Raw genomic sequence first — 16,206 nt, 5'->3', positions numbered from 1 at the left:
TGATGAACTAACCAGTACCCCGGAGCTCTTGTCTCTAGCTGCATATGTATCGAAAGATGGCCTAGTGGACCATCACTGGAAAGAGAGACCCATTGGACTTGCAAACTTTATATGCCCCAATATAGGGGAGTGCCAGGGCCAAAAGAATGGGAATGGGTGGGTAGGGAAGTGGGGGGCGGTATGGCGGACTTTTGGGATAGCATTGGAAATGTAATTGAGGAAAATATGTAATAAAAAATATTAAAAATTAAAAGAGAAACTGCCATTGTTACATTAGCATCTAGGCAACTCTATGTAGTATTTTCTTGATTAATGTTTGATGTGGAAATAAGTACTCACTTTAGTTTCTGCCTCCAGGCTGGAGTTTCTTGCCTTGAGTTTCTTCCCTTCATGAGGAACTACACGATGTAAGCTGAAATAACCTCTGCTCCCCATGTTGATTTTGGTCATGGTGTTTATCACAGCAATAGAAACCTAACTAAGATACCTATAAGCCACAATGAGTGGCCTCCCAAGATATCTCCAACAGTGTAATAGTAGCAGGTTTATCTTGGAAGGAACCAGCTGCTGTCTGATTAAATTCAAAGAACGAACAATAAGAGGGATGCCATGCCTGGTACTGTGAACCAAGACAGTTACCAATGGCTGGACAGGTCATAGACCCTAATAGAGAACCTACTACTGACTGTTTTTTATACCAGTAAAATGTCTAACCAGTGTGTGTGTGTGTGTGTGTGTGTGTGTGTGTGTGTGTGTGTGTGTGTAGAAAGAGAGAGAGAAAGGAGAGAAAGACTATTTACATTTATATAGAAGACTAAAGAGATAAAAAAAAAAAATCTGAATCAGTCTAGATGAGTTCCCAAGCCTTGATCAATGCATAGTGGTTGAAGTATAGCTTGTGAGTTAGCCTAGCTTCAATGCTTGAAAGCTCTCCCAGATTGCAGGCTGACCTGTTCCATTCATTTGTTTTCTCTTTGTTTTGTTTTTTGGGGTTTTTTGTTTGTTTGTTTGTTTGTTTCTTTCTTTCTTTCTTTCTTTCTTTCTTTCTTTCTGTCTTTCTTTCTTTTTTTAGTTAAAAGACCCCACAATAATTTAATGTGAGCCAGTCTCCTTATGATTGGCAAATTCTAATTTTGATTTTATGTTAATGTATTATCAAAGGTTGTTTTAGGCAAACTAACTTCATTATTACATTTTATTTTCTGGGTGCAGTGGCCTATAGACCACATACAGGAAGAAGTCCAGGATCTGACCAGTTGCCAATCTAATGTTTCTGAGTTGGCTTAGGGGCAGGTGTGTCAAGAACACTCTGGGACTATCTAACTTTTTTGAGCTTTTCACAATCTCCATGGCAAGGAAGACTCCCGAGGAAGACCAGATAAGGTTACTTCTTGGAGAGCAGAAATAATTTTCTGGGTAAAAGGCATTAATGAATCACAATGTAAAAAACCCTCCACAAATGAAACGTGCAGAGATCAGAAACCCAAAATAAAAGGCAGCACTTGGCTGAGCTTTGCTAGACTGTGTGGGGCAGCTGTGCTGGCTTTATGGCTCTCGCCAGTTTTTCACTACTCATGGCTGTGCCATCTCCCTTTTTCTTATCTATTAACTGTAAGGCTTGTGGCATGCAGGGCATATCTTAATCCCTGGAAGATGACTGAAAGGATAAGAATTAAAATTAGACCAACTCCCAGAATTATTCCCAAATTAATAATGGAAGACAGAATGCCTTGTCCTGAGACAATGGACCTCAGAGACTGCAAAATTTTCTTTGCAACATTTGAGACTCAAGTAGATTTTAATTGTGCTGAGCTCAAAGCTGAAATTTGTCAATATAAAAGCTGCATATTTATTGCCAGATCAGGACTACTCCACAAGCCAGTGGAGATGGGATTAAACTTGTTCCCATGACATCTCAGATGGATTATACTGAAGTAGGAGATATATATCCAATTGAATGGTGAATGACAGCGAAAAGTCAATCAAACCTTAATATTTTGAATTTGATAATATATAAAGAAGATTGCTTCTTCTAATGCATTTATCTTACCCTCTAAATTATTGTTTATATTTTCCTGTGTAGTAAGTACTAAGGAGACATTCTTAGAAACTGGTTAACATGTTCTGCAGGATGTATTTGCTGAGTCAAGGCAGTACAGAGACTATGACAGATGCTAAGATTTCAATTAAAGCAGTAATTTTGAAAATGAAAGCAGCAACAAATCTTTTGGGACTAGTAAGAGTGTTCATATCTAAAGCGTGAGTTCCTAGGTCATCAAACCAAGCCTGGCTCAGATTCACAAGGAATAAAACATAGGAAGTTCTATCTACTGTATCAAACATTTTCTCATCATGTGAGGAGCTAATACAGTTAGTGATAGTACAAGATGAGCATTTTATGTGAAAACATTTAAATTTAGTGATAAAGCCTTTTTTATATTAATACAGCAAAGGCAGAAGAAACAGAAACTCAGAAACAATAGATTTGGCAAGAGATCAGATTACAGGCTTCTTCCTATGTAGTCTATAGGACACTGCCCCAGAAAATAAATATATATAAGAGTTTGCATGCATGTATGTATGATATATATATATATATATATATATATATATGTATATATATCCATTTGTAGCAAACTGGGGCTGTTCCAAAGAACCACATCTGGTGAAAATGTAGAGAATAAGATGCCTATTCCTAATGATTCATCTGAAAATAAATCTCTACATCTTAATGCTCAGAGAAAATCATGGAAGAGGGGACAGAAACACTGTAAAAGCTGGAGGACCTCCAGGATGCTTGCTGTTAAATAGTGCCTTTTAGACATGATCAGGAAGCTGCACCCCTGAAGACTCAGCAATGTGGTTGCCTGAACAAGGCCTTCATAATGACAACAAGTAGCAAGCTAAGGAGGATGGGGAACATTTCCCAAGACCTTGCCTCTAGATGAAGAGCTACAGGCAGTGGTTACTGGGAACTTGCGATAACAAGTTAGGTGGTCAGCCCTAAACACACACACACACCTCTAAATAACATGAAATGAGCTCAATAAACTGTGTGTGTGTGAGAGAGAGAGAGAGAGAGAGAGAGAGAGAGAGAGAGAGAGAGAGAAAGTGTGTGTGTGCATGAATACAATAAGAAGAGGAGCTCATGAATTTGAGAGGGTCATGAATTAGAGAGAGCTGTGGGGAATGATGGAGGGACTGGGATGGGTAGAAGAAGGAGATGTTTAAAATACTACTTCAAAAGCTAATAATAAAATAAAAATATTTTTACTTGTGCATCTGGGAAAGCCTATCACATAGTTACAGAAAAAGGCCTAAGAGGCTCTAGCATAGCATCCCCAGATGTCTGAGTCTCTGCAGCCCTAGATGAGAAATAACACAGAAATGAGCAAGTAATAACTGATTCAAGCCCCTGGCTTAAGCAGACCCCAACAGTTCTGAGAACAGAAGTACACTTGCTTCTTCACATTAGGTAACAACAGGACATTAAAGGTGATATAACTATCTTTTAATTACTACATTCTGAAACAAGTTTGCATGCAACCACAATAACTGGACCATAGATATACAACTAAGGCCCTTCTCTCAACTCTGACACCTTGGGACTCAGGCTCTATTCTCAGGCTTCTACCTATGGCACCTGTGACCCCTGGTTTGCTTCTTGTTTTAAATTTTACTGTTATTTTATGTTCATGAGTGTTTTTCTACATTCAGATAGAGAGAGAGAGAGAAAGAGAAAGAGAGAGAGATACATACATACATGTATACATACATAAGTGATAGATCGACATTTTATATATATATATATGTATACACACACATATATATGTGTATATACATATATATGTATACACACACATATATATAGGATATATATATATATATACACACATATATATATATATATACATATATATATATATTCTCAAGATCAAGAGAGAAAGAGAAGGTGGATGCAGGGGAGAGCACATGGATGCAGTAGTCCCCATGGAAACCAGTAGAGGGTGGCCATCATGGTTCTGCCATGTGGTTGCTGAGACCCATACCTGGGATGTCTCTAAGTGCTCTTAATGGCTGGGCCACCTTTCTAGTTCCCACTCTGTGTCTTAACAAGAGCCTAGTAAGATGTATCTCTTGCTCCAAGAAAACAGATGTCTATTTCTCCAGCAGAAAGAAAGCTACATGGAAAATGGCCTTCCCCTCTCTCCCTTTCTTTTCTCCTTTTAATGAACAGCAAAATATATAGAAGAGACCAAGTTTGAAATTCACATTCAAAAACCATGGGTCTGATATGTATGATTTCATCCCTCAGGAGGAAGGAAGGACTCTGTCTCTGCTGCTATAAGGCTGCACATGGCAGTCCAAAGATTAACCTTTAGAAAAGGACCCTGTAATACATTAGCATCTGCTGTGACCTTTGAGAATATATGCATGTCTGGCCAGAGGTCCCTGAAGCAGTGGCTAGGCAGGCTTTATAAATCTACAAAGAATTCTACTCTGACAGTGTCGGTCGATGGTCACAATAAGTAAAGCCAGGCCATCTTTAAATCAGCTTCAAAAATGGTGTTCTCTATTCTCTGGATATATTTTTCACTTTTTGCTTTGTTTTATCAGCTTGTTCATTTTTTAAAGCCTCATAAAAGTTAGTTATGCTCCAATAAATTTCAAAAGAAAACAAAATATTGTCTTTATAGAAATTTACTTTCATGAAAAATTAATTTAATATGTCTCCAAAACTAAAGAGATAGCAACAAGTCTACATTATCAATTGATAAAACAGCCTTTTATAGATGTGTGTATATTGTGAGTAGGAGTGAAAACCAGTAATCTTTCCCTGTAGGAAAACGCACAGGAGACTACATTTCTACCCAGTGAAAGAATACATCAGAACAATCTCTAGTCATAAAAATAATTCTCCTCAATGGAAAAAAGGGGTACCTTTTCCTGGAGAAAAAGAAAAGATGCTCTTGGTGGTGGTGGTAGAGGGGAGGTACATGGGTGTGGTAGGCTTGAGGTGCAAAATGGAATTAATAGAATCCTGTCCTTAAAAGAAGAAGGAGCTCTGGAAGGCACCATGAAAGGAGCCACAATAAACTCATTCACCATTAAAGACTAACAAAGCATCTCACACTAAAGCCTGAAAAGACCATGAACAATCATCAGTTCTCATCATGACCATCTCTCCTCTTATGCACCTGCCCCAAGCTTGTGCAAACCACTATCAGAGCCAAAAACAAAAACAAAAACAAACAATAGCAGCAACAAGAAAACAAAGACTCAACTAAAAGAGGAAAGAAGCAATAAATGTGTAACATTGAAGAAACAACAGCTAGTGCAAGGAAGGCCAACCTTAATTAAGAAATGTAGCAAAGAGCACAGGATGCAGAAAGCCATGCCATTCACATGTCTCCACATGATATCCTGGATGCCATCCTTGCTGGGGAGGAGATAGAAAAGAACAAGACTGGCTCATGCATCCATTAAGGACTGAGAGAAGGGGAAAGCAATGAGGGGAGAAAATGGAGACAAAAGAAACAAAGCATTCATGGATTAGTTATCTCTCAAAGCTATAACAAAATAAAACTCAGAAGACAGACTCTGGAGTTTGCAGCAAAGGCTGAAGACTTCTATTAAACTCTGAATAGTGGGAAAGACTCAAGCTGGTAGCCTGTCTCTGAAGCACAAGAATCCAAACTCAAAAAGACTGTAAAAATGCATACACAAAGCACCCTACAGATGTTTCCAAAAAGCCAAATGTAAACTAAGAAAAAATACTAGACTGAAACACTCTGCAGGAATGGCATACGCTCAGACACAATATGAGAATTTGATAAATTAACTTGAATCAAACCTTAAATATTAAGAACAGAAGCAGACAAAAATACAAAGTGAGAATTCAAAGACCTAATTATGCTACAAATGAAGATCAAATGCTAAGACAGAAAGAGTAAAGTCAAGGGGAAGGAAATAAAGGACAGTGAAGGAACAGAAAACATTCCCATATTTTTATGAAAAAATGAGTTAAATGTGAGACAGTAAGAAGCCACATAAAGAGAGCCAAGAGGCAAGGAACATAACAAATATTTAAAGTTACGATCCTAGGGAACTTTTTGAAACTAAAAGGAGATAAAGTCTTATATGTTATAAAGCCCATGGGACACCAGAGGACAGTCTAATAAAGCTGAGACTTCAAAGGTAAGTTTTTAAATCCTTCAGGCCTGCAGCAAAATGAACAAGCAACTTAGAGATATCACGGAAAGCATTTCCAAGCAAGCTTCCTAGAAATATGTGTTGGTTAGTGTCCATTGTTAGCTGGACAGAATCTAGAGTCACCTGGACAGGTTTCAGGGCACAACTGTGAGGGTAAGAAAACATCTAAACCTAGATCCTAGCTGAAAGCCAGCTGAAAGCCTGTGGAGAATAATCTTGATCAGATTGATTGAGATGGGAAGTCTCTGTGGAGAGAATCATTTCCAGGGCTGGGATCTGGAACCGTTTACAAAAGAAAAAGGAGGGGATGAGATGCCTATATTACACACACACACACACACACACACACACACACACACACACACTGCACAAGGAAAATCATAGAAAGGGGAATGGAAATCTTGCAAGAGCATAGGAGGGGAAGACAATGTACTGGCTAGTTTTGTGTCAACTTGACACAGCTGGAGTTATCACAGAGAAAGGAGCTTCAGTTGAGGAAATGCCTCCATGAGATCCAACTGTAAGGTATTTTCTCAATTAGTGATCAAGGGGGAAAGGCCCTTTGTGGGTGGGACCACCTCTGGGCTGGTAGTCTTGGTTCTATAAGAGAGCAGGCTGAGCAAGCAAAGGGAAGCAAGCCAGTAAAGAGCATCCCTCCGTGGCCTCTGCATCAGCTCCTGCTTCCTGACCTCTTTGAGTTCCAGTCCTGACTTCCTTTGGTGATAAACAGCAGTATGGAATTGTAAGCTGAATAAACCCTTCCCTCCCCAATTTGCTTCCTGGTCATGATGTTTCTGCAGGAATAGAAACCCTGACTAAGACAGACATGAAGCAAAAAGACATCTTGAGGACATGACATGGCCTTTGCCCTTCATAAAGTCACTGCAACTGGGTTACCTGCCAAAGAGCTGCAGGTGATAAGGCTCGTCACCATTTCTTCAAAGATGGGTATGGGAAATGTACTGGGGAGAAAGGATGTCCTTTCCTTTTGTGATATCATAGTAATGATATCAATAAAGCCCTAGTAAGTACCTCCCATCCAAGCTCAGGCAAGATATTCTAATTCAACTCAGTGAGTCACACACACAAGAAGAATACAGAAACCAGTAGATGGACATGTTAGAAAGAAGGGTTTTAGTAGGAGAAGGGGAGGGTGAGGAAGGAGAATGTGTGTGAGAATAGTGAAAATTTATCATAGAAATGTATGAGTCTATCACACAGAAAATGAGAAGAGAAAAGAAAGCGAGCAGTGTTCATCCCTCTCTGCACCCTAATTACCACACACTGTGTCTAGAGTCCCAAGCTCCTGCTGACAGAAATCCCCCAAAACACACACACACACACACACACTCGGCCCTTGAGCTGTGAGCTAAAGTAAACCCTCTCACCCTTAAGATGCTTTTGTCAGGGAATTTTATCACAGCAACAGGAAAAGAAACTAAGGGGAAAGATGCTGATAACACAGCATCTTCAGAGACACAGAAGAGAAGCCAACCCTGCCATGTGGTAAGGATATCCAAAGCCAGCTTTAAATTCACAGGAGCTGAAAGAATATTCTATATAAGAGGTGTTCAATATTAACCTCATCCATTGGGCTAGAGAGATGGCTCACCAGTTAAAAGCAGTGGATGTTCTTCCAGAGGACCTGGGTTCAATTCCTACCACCCATACAAAGGCTCATAACCATCCATAATTTCTGTTCCAGGGGATCCAATACCCTCTTCAGTCCTCCATGGACATCAGGCACTCATGTGGTATACAAACATATATACAAATGAAAATGCCCATATACATAAAATAAATAAATACTATGACTTTAAAAATAAATGTATTAACCTCATCCATCAAAATACTAGGAAAGCCTGGGAAAAATGAGCCAGTGATGAACATACAGGAGGATTAACTGCAGAACTCAGACAAACAAATCGAAACCATCAATGAAAAGTAATAAGTACATGTTCTATCTAGAAAGGAGAAATTAATCAAGTAGCAAGTATATGGAGAAAGACCTAAAGAGAAAATAAACTTACCAATGGTCATACAGGTGATAACTAGAGGCCAAAGGACATCTAAGATCCCTTTGCAAAAATTAAAATATGAAAGAAAAGTAAAATGTAGTCAGGGGCTGGAGATAGTTCCACGGTTAAGATCACTTGTGGCTCTTACAGAGGACCTTGTTTGATTCCCAGCACCCACTTAATGGTTCACAACCATCCATCACTCAAGTTCCAGATGATATAACACGTTCTTCTGGACTCTTTGGGTACCAGGCACACAAGTTGTGTTAGCTATTCATGGTTGCCAACTTGACTATGTGTACAATGAACTATAATCCAGAAATGGAGGGCACACATGTGAGAAATTTTCTGCTTGGTTTGAAGTGGTGAGTCCATGTCTAGTCCAGACTTTTGACGTAGGAAGACAAAAACCTTTGGTCCAGATCCCAAGGCAGGAAGACATGCCTTTCATTTGGACCATACCTTTTTGTGGAAGTCTATATAAGGACATAGCAGAAGGAAAATTTTGTTAATTGCCTGCTTGCCCTCGCCTTGCTAGCACATCCATTCCTTCACTAGCGGTGGAGCCTACTTCTTTGGGATTTCAGCATATACAAAAGACCAGCTGAGAAATCCAACATTGTGGGCAGAGCAACTACTAGATTACTGGACTTTCTGGATACAGCTAACCACTATTGGATTAGTTGGGCTGTACCCTGTAAGTCATTCCAATAAATCCCCTTTTAAATAAATAAAGAAAGAGATTCATTCCATAAGTTCTGTGACTCTATTGAACCCTAATAGACAAATGAGGTACATGCATATATACAGAAAATCACACATATACATTAAATAAATAAATGTAGTCAAAGCATTTCTATTCAAAGTTCTTCCTTCATGTAAACAAACTGTATATTAAGTATTAAGAAACAGAATGAAAGACTTGAAGGCATATTACAAGAAGATGTACCCAACTGAGTTTTGGGGGTTTTCCTCTTTTTGTATTATGGGGAATTGAACCTAAGGCTTTCATGTATGCTAGATAAGAGTTCTACTTGTGAGCATACTCCCATTTCTAGGTTTTTATTTTGAAACAGGATCTCACCAAGTTGCTAAGTTGTGGTGGCTGTGGACCATGAGGGCATTCAATTTCCATGCAAGAGATCATCTGTGATATATGAGGGGTTTGTGAAGGTCAGCAGGCTCCTGGAGGTCATCCCAGCTTTCAGCTGTGACTTACCATGCTCACAGTATCCACTGATGTTGAACCACAGGCACTCCATATGTCCTGAGAAACTGGGCCTCTCCTAACTCCCTAAGAGACCAATGCTTCAAAATCTACATGAAGTTTACCTACTCAGTGAAAATAGAAAGGAAGTAGAGAGGCCATTGACTCCTGTGCCTGGATAACCAAAGAGGAACATTTAGGTGACATCCTCTAACTCTTCTGAAATTAAGAGCTCAATCTAAATGAGGGGGAGTTGGTTTATCAGGTCTAGGTCTCTATACTGTGACTTTCCATGACACTGCTCATCTCGGTACTTCTTTCTTGGCTATATTCTGGGCCTGAATTCTCCCTAATGATGACACAAAAATAAGCTAGTACCATGAAGCAAGTCAGTCTGCTGAGACCACTGCCATGATTATTATTAAAACAATTCTTCATATTTAGGATTACTCTTTTCATTATCAGCACAGGCAGAAGTGAGTCTGAAGAAGAATAATTTGGTCAACACTATATTTTGCACCTTGTTCCCTAGCAGCAGGATCAGCAGAATGCCCAGGGTCCAGTGGGAAAATCAACAGTTAGCACATGCTGTCCTGAACAGCAGCAGCTCACTGTCTTTTTCCCACATCTCAGACTCCCAGAAATGTCCATCAGGTTAATGTCTCCACAAAATTTTACCATATTTATAGTTTCTCATGAGCTGGGAAAATGTCTATTAAACTAAATCTCACCAAAGTTATCATTTGTTTTTACATGAGGACAACTTACTAATTTTGACTATGCCCCTCAAATTTTCCGTGGTGGAAACTTAATCTCCAAATTCATCTATTAAGTGTTTAGAGGTGATATCACTGGGAGGTGGCTGAGTCATGCAGAGTCCACTCTCATAAATGGAGTGATCTCATGAATTAATAAATTAATGGACCGTTGATGGAATGGCTTTGTAATAAATGTTCTCTGGCATAATTGCTCTGTCTCATCAGTGATGCCATTTCCCATGTTATTATGTAGCAAGCAGGCTCTGCACCAGATGCCAGGCAGATGCAAAGGCAAATGTCTTAGATGTTCAGCCTCCAGATTTCAGAGCTAATCAAGCCATTATTCTCAGCAAATTACCCAGTTCTAAGTGTTTGTTATATCATGATATTGTGATAGAAAATAGACCACGGTGGTTGGTCTTGATTGCTAGAATGACCTAGGAAATACACCACTGGATGTTCCTGTAAGTACATTTCCAAAGAGGATAAACTGAAGAGGAAAAATTGTCCTCAAAGTGCAAAACCTTCCAACCCCAGTCAATAGATGGTCAGGAGGAAAAGCAGTATCCATGCACCTCCTTTGTGTATTCATGAGCAGGTGTGTCTATCACTGATGCTGTGACCCTCTGCTGACACCACACTCTCATCTCCTCAGTCTTCTAAGGTAGATTAAACACTAGTGGCCCTCCAAGGAACGTGCAGGCTTTCAGCATTAGATTGGGATGGATGACTCACTCAGCTCCATGAGCTGAGTCTCTAGTGTGTACTTTTACTCTCCAGTGTGCAGGTGGACATTGTTGAATAACCAATGCCTATTGAGTAACCCAATCTAATATATTCTGTACATGGTTTGTTGTTTTGGCGGGGGACTTGTTTTGGGGAGAATATGCACGAGTTTGGAGCTATGGCCTAAAGATGTTCCAGAATGCCTCTTAGAAGATTTCAATGAATCATTCTGTTGAGAATGTAGAATGCTGATAGCAATACAGATGTTAATAACAGTGCTCATGAGATTTAAGGGGATGAGAACTCTGCTGGAAATCTTATTGTAGATTCCTTTATGTGGTATCCTGTAGTAGAATATCTGACAGTATTTTCCCAGTTTTTAAAATTTTAACAAAGTTGAATTTCAAAGTAATGAACAATGTGTTTGCTACAGGAAATTTCAAGACAGAATAACCTTTGGGCTGTGGAATGGTTGCTCCTCACTGATCTTAACCAGGTTTACAATTAGAGCAAAAGTAGATCTGTTTCTTGCTCCAACAACCTTATATTCTGCTAGTAGAGAAGACATGGTTCCTAGACGGGAGAATGATATTATCTCCACTAAATTGAACACTAACACTTCTCCTTGGTTACTTTCAATTCTTCATGTCCTTGAGTCAACAAGCCAAAGTAGGAATTATAGCAATAGCAGGTGTGTGATTGATTCAGATGACCTGTGGGAAATTGGACTTCTATCACACAACAGAAGATTAAATAGGGAATACAAACAATTTAAAGCTCATTTCTTCTATTTTCTTTTTCTGTTATTGTTGTTTGTTTGCTTGTTTTCAAGACAGGGTTTCTCTGTGTAACAGTCTTGATTGTCCCGGAACTCACTTTGTAAACCAGGCTAGCGTCAAACTCACAGAGATCAAAATCACAGAGATACACCTGCCTCTACCTCCAGACTGCTGGGATTAAAACTGTGCACCACCACACCCAGCTTTTTGTTCTAATTATTTATTTTTAGTTCATGTACATTGGTCTTTTGTCTGCATGTTTGCCTGTGTGAGGGTGTTGGGTCTCTTGGAACTTGAGTTACAGACAGTTGTGAGCTCCCATATGGGTGCTGGGAGTTGAACCCAGGTCCTCTGGAAGAGAAGCCATTGTTCTTAACTGCTGAGCCAAATGGCACTAACCCTACAGGGCATTTCTTAATATTCCTATGATTGTAGTTAAGTTCAATGGAAAACAACCCAATTCAAACAGGATGAAAATGGAACATGAAAGTGATGAGTGTTTTGCTTCTGTTTTGTTAAGAATGTTTTTCTAGGTATGGACACATGGCTCAGTGGTTAAGAGTACTCAGTTCCCAGCCTTCACAACTCCAGTTCCAGGAGATGCAATGCCCTTTGCTGAGCTCCTTAAGTAGTAGGCACACATGTGCTGCACATATACACATACAGACAAAGCATTCACACACATTCAAAGAAGAGTGCATTTGTGTGTATATATGTAATATATATGTTATATATATAATATATTAAGTGAATAGTCATGCTTTCTTTACCTTCTATTATTTTCCATGTAACATAAAATCAAATGGCTATCAGCATTTTAGTATTATTTAAATTATGTAATCATAATTAAGTTATGAGATATCCAAAGACTAAGTATTCTTCAAAAGACTTTGTCATATATTCTGTAGAAAGAATTAGTGAATTCTCAGCTGTATAGGAGATACTTATATGAACTGAGAAGTAGTTATTTCTTTGTCATTATCATAGTTTAGAGGAGTTCAGAAAATGTGATTGAACTTTATTATCAACTTGGCTGCATTTAAGATTTCATAAGAGTGACAGATCAGGGTATATCTCCGAGGTCATTTACAAAGAGGATTACCTGAAGGGGTCTACCCATAGTGGCCTCTCCTCTAGCCCACATATAAAGGGATTCAAGGAAAAAGAAGTTGCCTACTCCTCTGCCTTCACTTCTTCCTAAGCAGGTATATCTGCAGATACCAGCTTCCTTTGCCTTCTAATAGAAGCTGAATACCAGGGATGCTCCAGGAATCTTTTAGACCTTCAATTCCAGGTTGGAACTTCAAAGGCATCCATCTCATGGGCTGAGCAGCTACCAGGTTCTGAGGCTCTCTACTATGCAGCTAACCATTGTTTGACTGCTTGGTACCTATTCTGCAAATTAATCTGATCCTCCAGAGAGCCTTGCATATCACATAGACTAAGATACCATTTAGTCCTCAAGTATGTATGACAGCGATCTTCTCCAAGCTCAGACCGGGACAAGCGATGCCTTGCAGAGGGACAACTTTCTATGGTAGGAATGACTGCCTCCAAGAGTCATAGTCGCTCTCCGCCACTTAGCCCAACTTGTGTTAGGATTCTTCACATACAGGTTGACAGAAGCCCATTACTGTGCATATACCAAGGTGCAGTTTCATGATTCGACATGAAATAAAGCTCATTTCGGCAGGACCATTTTGCACAAGCCTCTTGATTCCATTCTTCTTCCTCTGAGCTTGAAAAGTAGCCCTGGGCCACATAAACAGGCACACTAGCAACCAAGACCATAGAAGGAACCCTGTCTCTCTGGAACAGATTTTCTTTTGTAGATATCAGCTGTGCTCCCAATAACACTGGACCCATCTCTGTGCAGGGCTCCTGTGAGGTGCTCACACACGAAACACCTACTTTCAGGCTGCCCTAGGCATGATTAGTGTGCACCCAGTTATCAGCATTACTCCTGAATCCTTGCTAGCATCATTTCTTTTTTTTTTAATTTTTTATTAGGTATTTTCCTCATTTACATTTCCAATGCTATCCAAAAAAGTCCCCAATACACTCCCCCCCACACTCCCCTACCCACCCACTCCCACTTTTTGGCCCTGGCCGTTCCCCTGTACTGGGGCATATAAAGTTTGCAAGTCCAATGGGCCTCTCTTTCCAGTGATGGCCGACAAGGCCATCTTTTGATACATATGCAGCTAGAGTCAAGAGCTCTGGGGTACTGGTTAGTTCATAATGTTGTTCTACCTATAGGGTTGCAGATCCCTAGCTCCTTGGGTACTTTCTCTAGCTCCTCCATTGGGGGCCCTGTGATCCATCCAATAGCTGACTGTGAGCATCCACTTCTGTGTTTGCTAGGCCCTGGCATTGTCTCACAAGAGGCTAGCATCATTTCTCTATGCACTTGCTACCTTAATGATCAGTTAGCATTAAGATTTCAAAACAGAAAAACATGAAGTGTCCACGAAGCTCACAACTGTTTCTTAGCTGCTGACTCAACTCATTTCATTCAGAATATGATGACACTAATCCAGGCTATGCCATTAAGTCTTAGCAACAAATGTGCCTTGATCTGAGCTCATCTTACCTGCACCGAAGTCTCTAAACACCAAATGATGAATTATCCACGTGTTCAGCAGCATGCATTGGTGCTTTTTTTTAATTAAATAAGTTAAAGAACCTGATCCTTAAAGATACATCTTAAATGATTATTTTTTAATATTTAAAGTACCTGAAAAATTCCATGAAAGAGAATCCATACCCATGCTGCTCTGCGATTCCTGCACAAACAACATTTGTGGATGCTCCGATAAGTGTCCCATTACCTGGAATCAGAAATTAAAAAATAAAATAACATCCCAGATCATCTTGGAAGCTATTTCTGTTCTTTTCTTCTGCTCAGAGGCTGTGGTGTGATGAATACAGTCATCATCAAAGTTAATGCTTTGCAAATGTCTGGGAGCAAAACATGTTGCCAACCAGAAAAGGAGTTACCTGTCTGTAAATAGCATGATTCCTTCACAGTTATCACTGCTCTATGTGATGCTAAGGAGAGTTGAGAAGGTCCCTGTTGGAATCAAGTAACATGTATGTTTTAGAAAAAAAAATGCAAACAAAGCTAAAAACCATGGGTGGCAATGTGTGTCCTTTTAAAACAGTGACATGAAACCTCAGACATGAACCATTGGTCTCTAGGCTCAAACATTTCCTAAGAAATTCTTTCAGCAGATGAAGAGGATTGAAAACACTATATGAAACAATGGCATAGCCTAGTTTTGTTCAGTGATGGGTACTTTTTTCACATAAATGGTCTCTTAAATAAGCTTTTTTGTGTGCACACTTTTTCATAAAGAGACATGCTGTGCACACTGAAACATAAGCCAGTTCTCCCAGTTTGGATAAAGAACACAACCAAGGCTATCCAATCAGATTACTCATTTCAGTCCTTCTCCTTCCCCAAGCCCCACAACTAATAGTTCATGAAAAATGAACACAGCCAAGCCTGTAAGCCTCTTCTTTCTCCCTAATTGGACCCATCAGTATTCAAATGCACAACACAAGCTCCCCCAACTTAGCTCAGGTCTGACATCAGTGCATAAGCAGTAGAGAAAAAGACTCATTCCCCTGAGGCTTAGTGAGTGGATAATGCTGCTCCAGAGTTGCTACAGTCTACAGGGAGAAAATGATGCTCCTGAGACTGGAAACATAAGAACAGAACAGAGAGGTAGAAGAAATCCACTGTCCTCATGAAGAAAACAATGGGAGGGAGACTGAAAAGTTTGTGGGGGTATCAAGTGTGAGGAGTGAGAAGCCCTGAACATGAATCCAAACTTTTGACTAAAGAGCAGTGGTTCTCAACCTGTGGGTAACATTTGGGGGATCAAATGACTCTTTCACAGAAGTCACCTAAGACCATCAGAAAACACAGATATTTACATAACAATACATGACAGTAGCAAAATTACCACTATTTAAGAAGCAGCAATGAAAGTAACCTTATGGTTGGAGGTCACCATAACATAAACTGAACAACACTCTCCTCAATGATACTTTGGTCAAGGAAAGAATAAAGAAAGAAATTAAAGACTTTTTAGAGTTTAATGAAAATGAAGCCACAACATACCCAAACCTATGGGACACAATGAAAGCATTTCTAAGAGGGAAACTCATAGCTCTGAGTGCCTCCAAAAAGAAACTAAAGAGAGCACACTAGCAGCTTGACAACACACCTAAAAGCTCTAGAACAAAAGGAAGCAAATTCACCCAAGAGGAGTAGGCAACTGCAGGAAATAATCAAACTCAGGGGCGAAATCAACCAAGTGAAAACAAGAAGAACTATTCAAAGAATCAACCAAATGAGGAGCTGTTTTTTTGAGAAAATCAACAAGATAGATAAACCCTTAGCCAGACTCACTAGAGGACACAGGGACAACATCCTAATTAACAAAATCAGAAATAAAAAGGGAGACATAACAACAGATCCTGAAGACATCCAAAAC

The 16,206-nt window shown here is 39.6% G+C and overlaps 1 protein-coding gene across 2 annotated transcripts in view; it reads right to left on the bottom strand.

Moving 5' to 3' along the window:
- Oca2 (OCA2 melanosomal transmembrane protein) overlaps window positions 1-16,206 on the bottom strand; it is a 266,465-nt gene that overhangs the window by 74,263 nt on the left and 175,996 nt on the right. For both annotated transcript variants that reach the window (XM_021168684.1, XM_021168683.1), the window contains one exon: window positions 14,439-14,532. In XM_021168684.1, coding sequence (XP_021024343.1) covers window positions 14,439-14,532 — 94 coding nt within the window. The remainder of the gene's footprint in view (window positions 1-14,438; window positions 14,533-16,206) is intronic.

This window comes from Mus caroli, chromosome 7 (genome assembly GCF_900094665.2).
Source record: "Mus caroli chromosome 7, CAROLI_EIJ_v1.1, whole genome shotgun sequence".
Lineage (NCBI taxonomy): Eukaryota > Metazoa > Chordata > Mammalia > Rodentia > Muridae > Mus > Mus caroli.
Note: the sequence above shows the minus strand (reverse complement) of the source record. Positions and strands in the feature narration are given on the sequence as shown.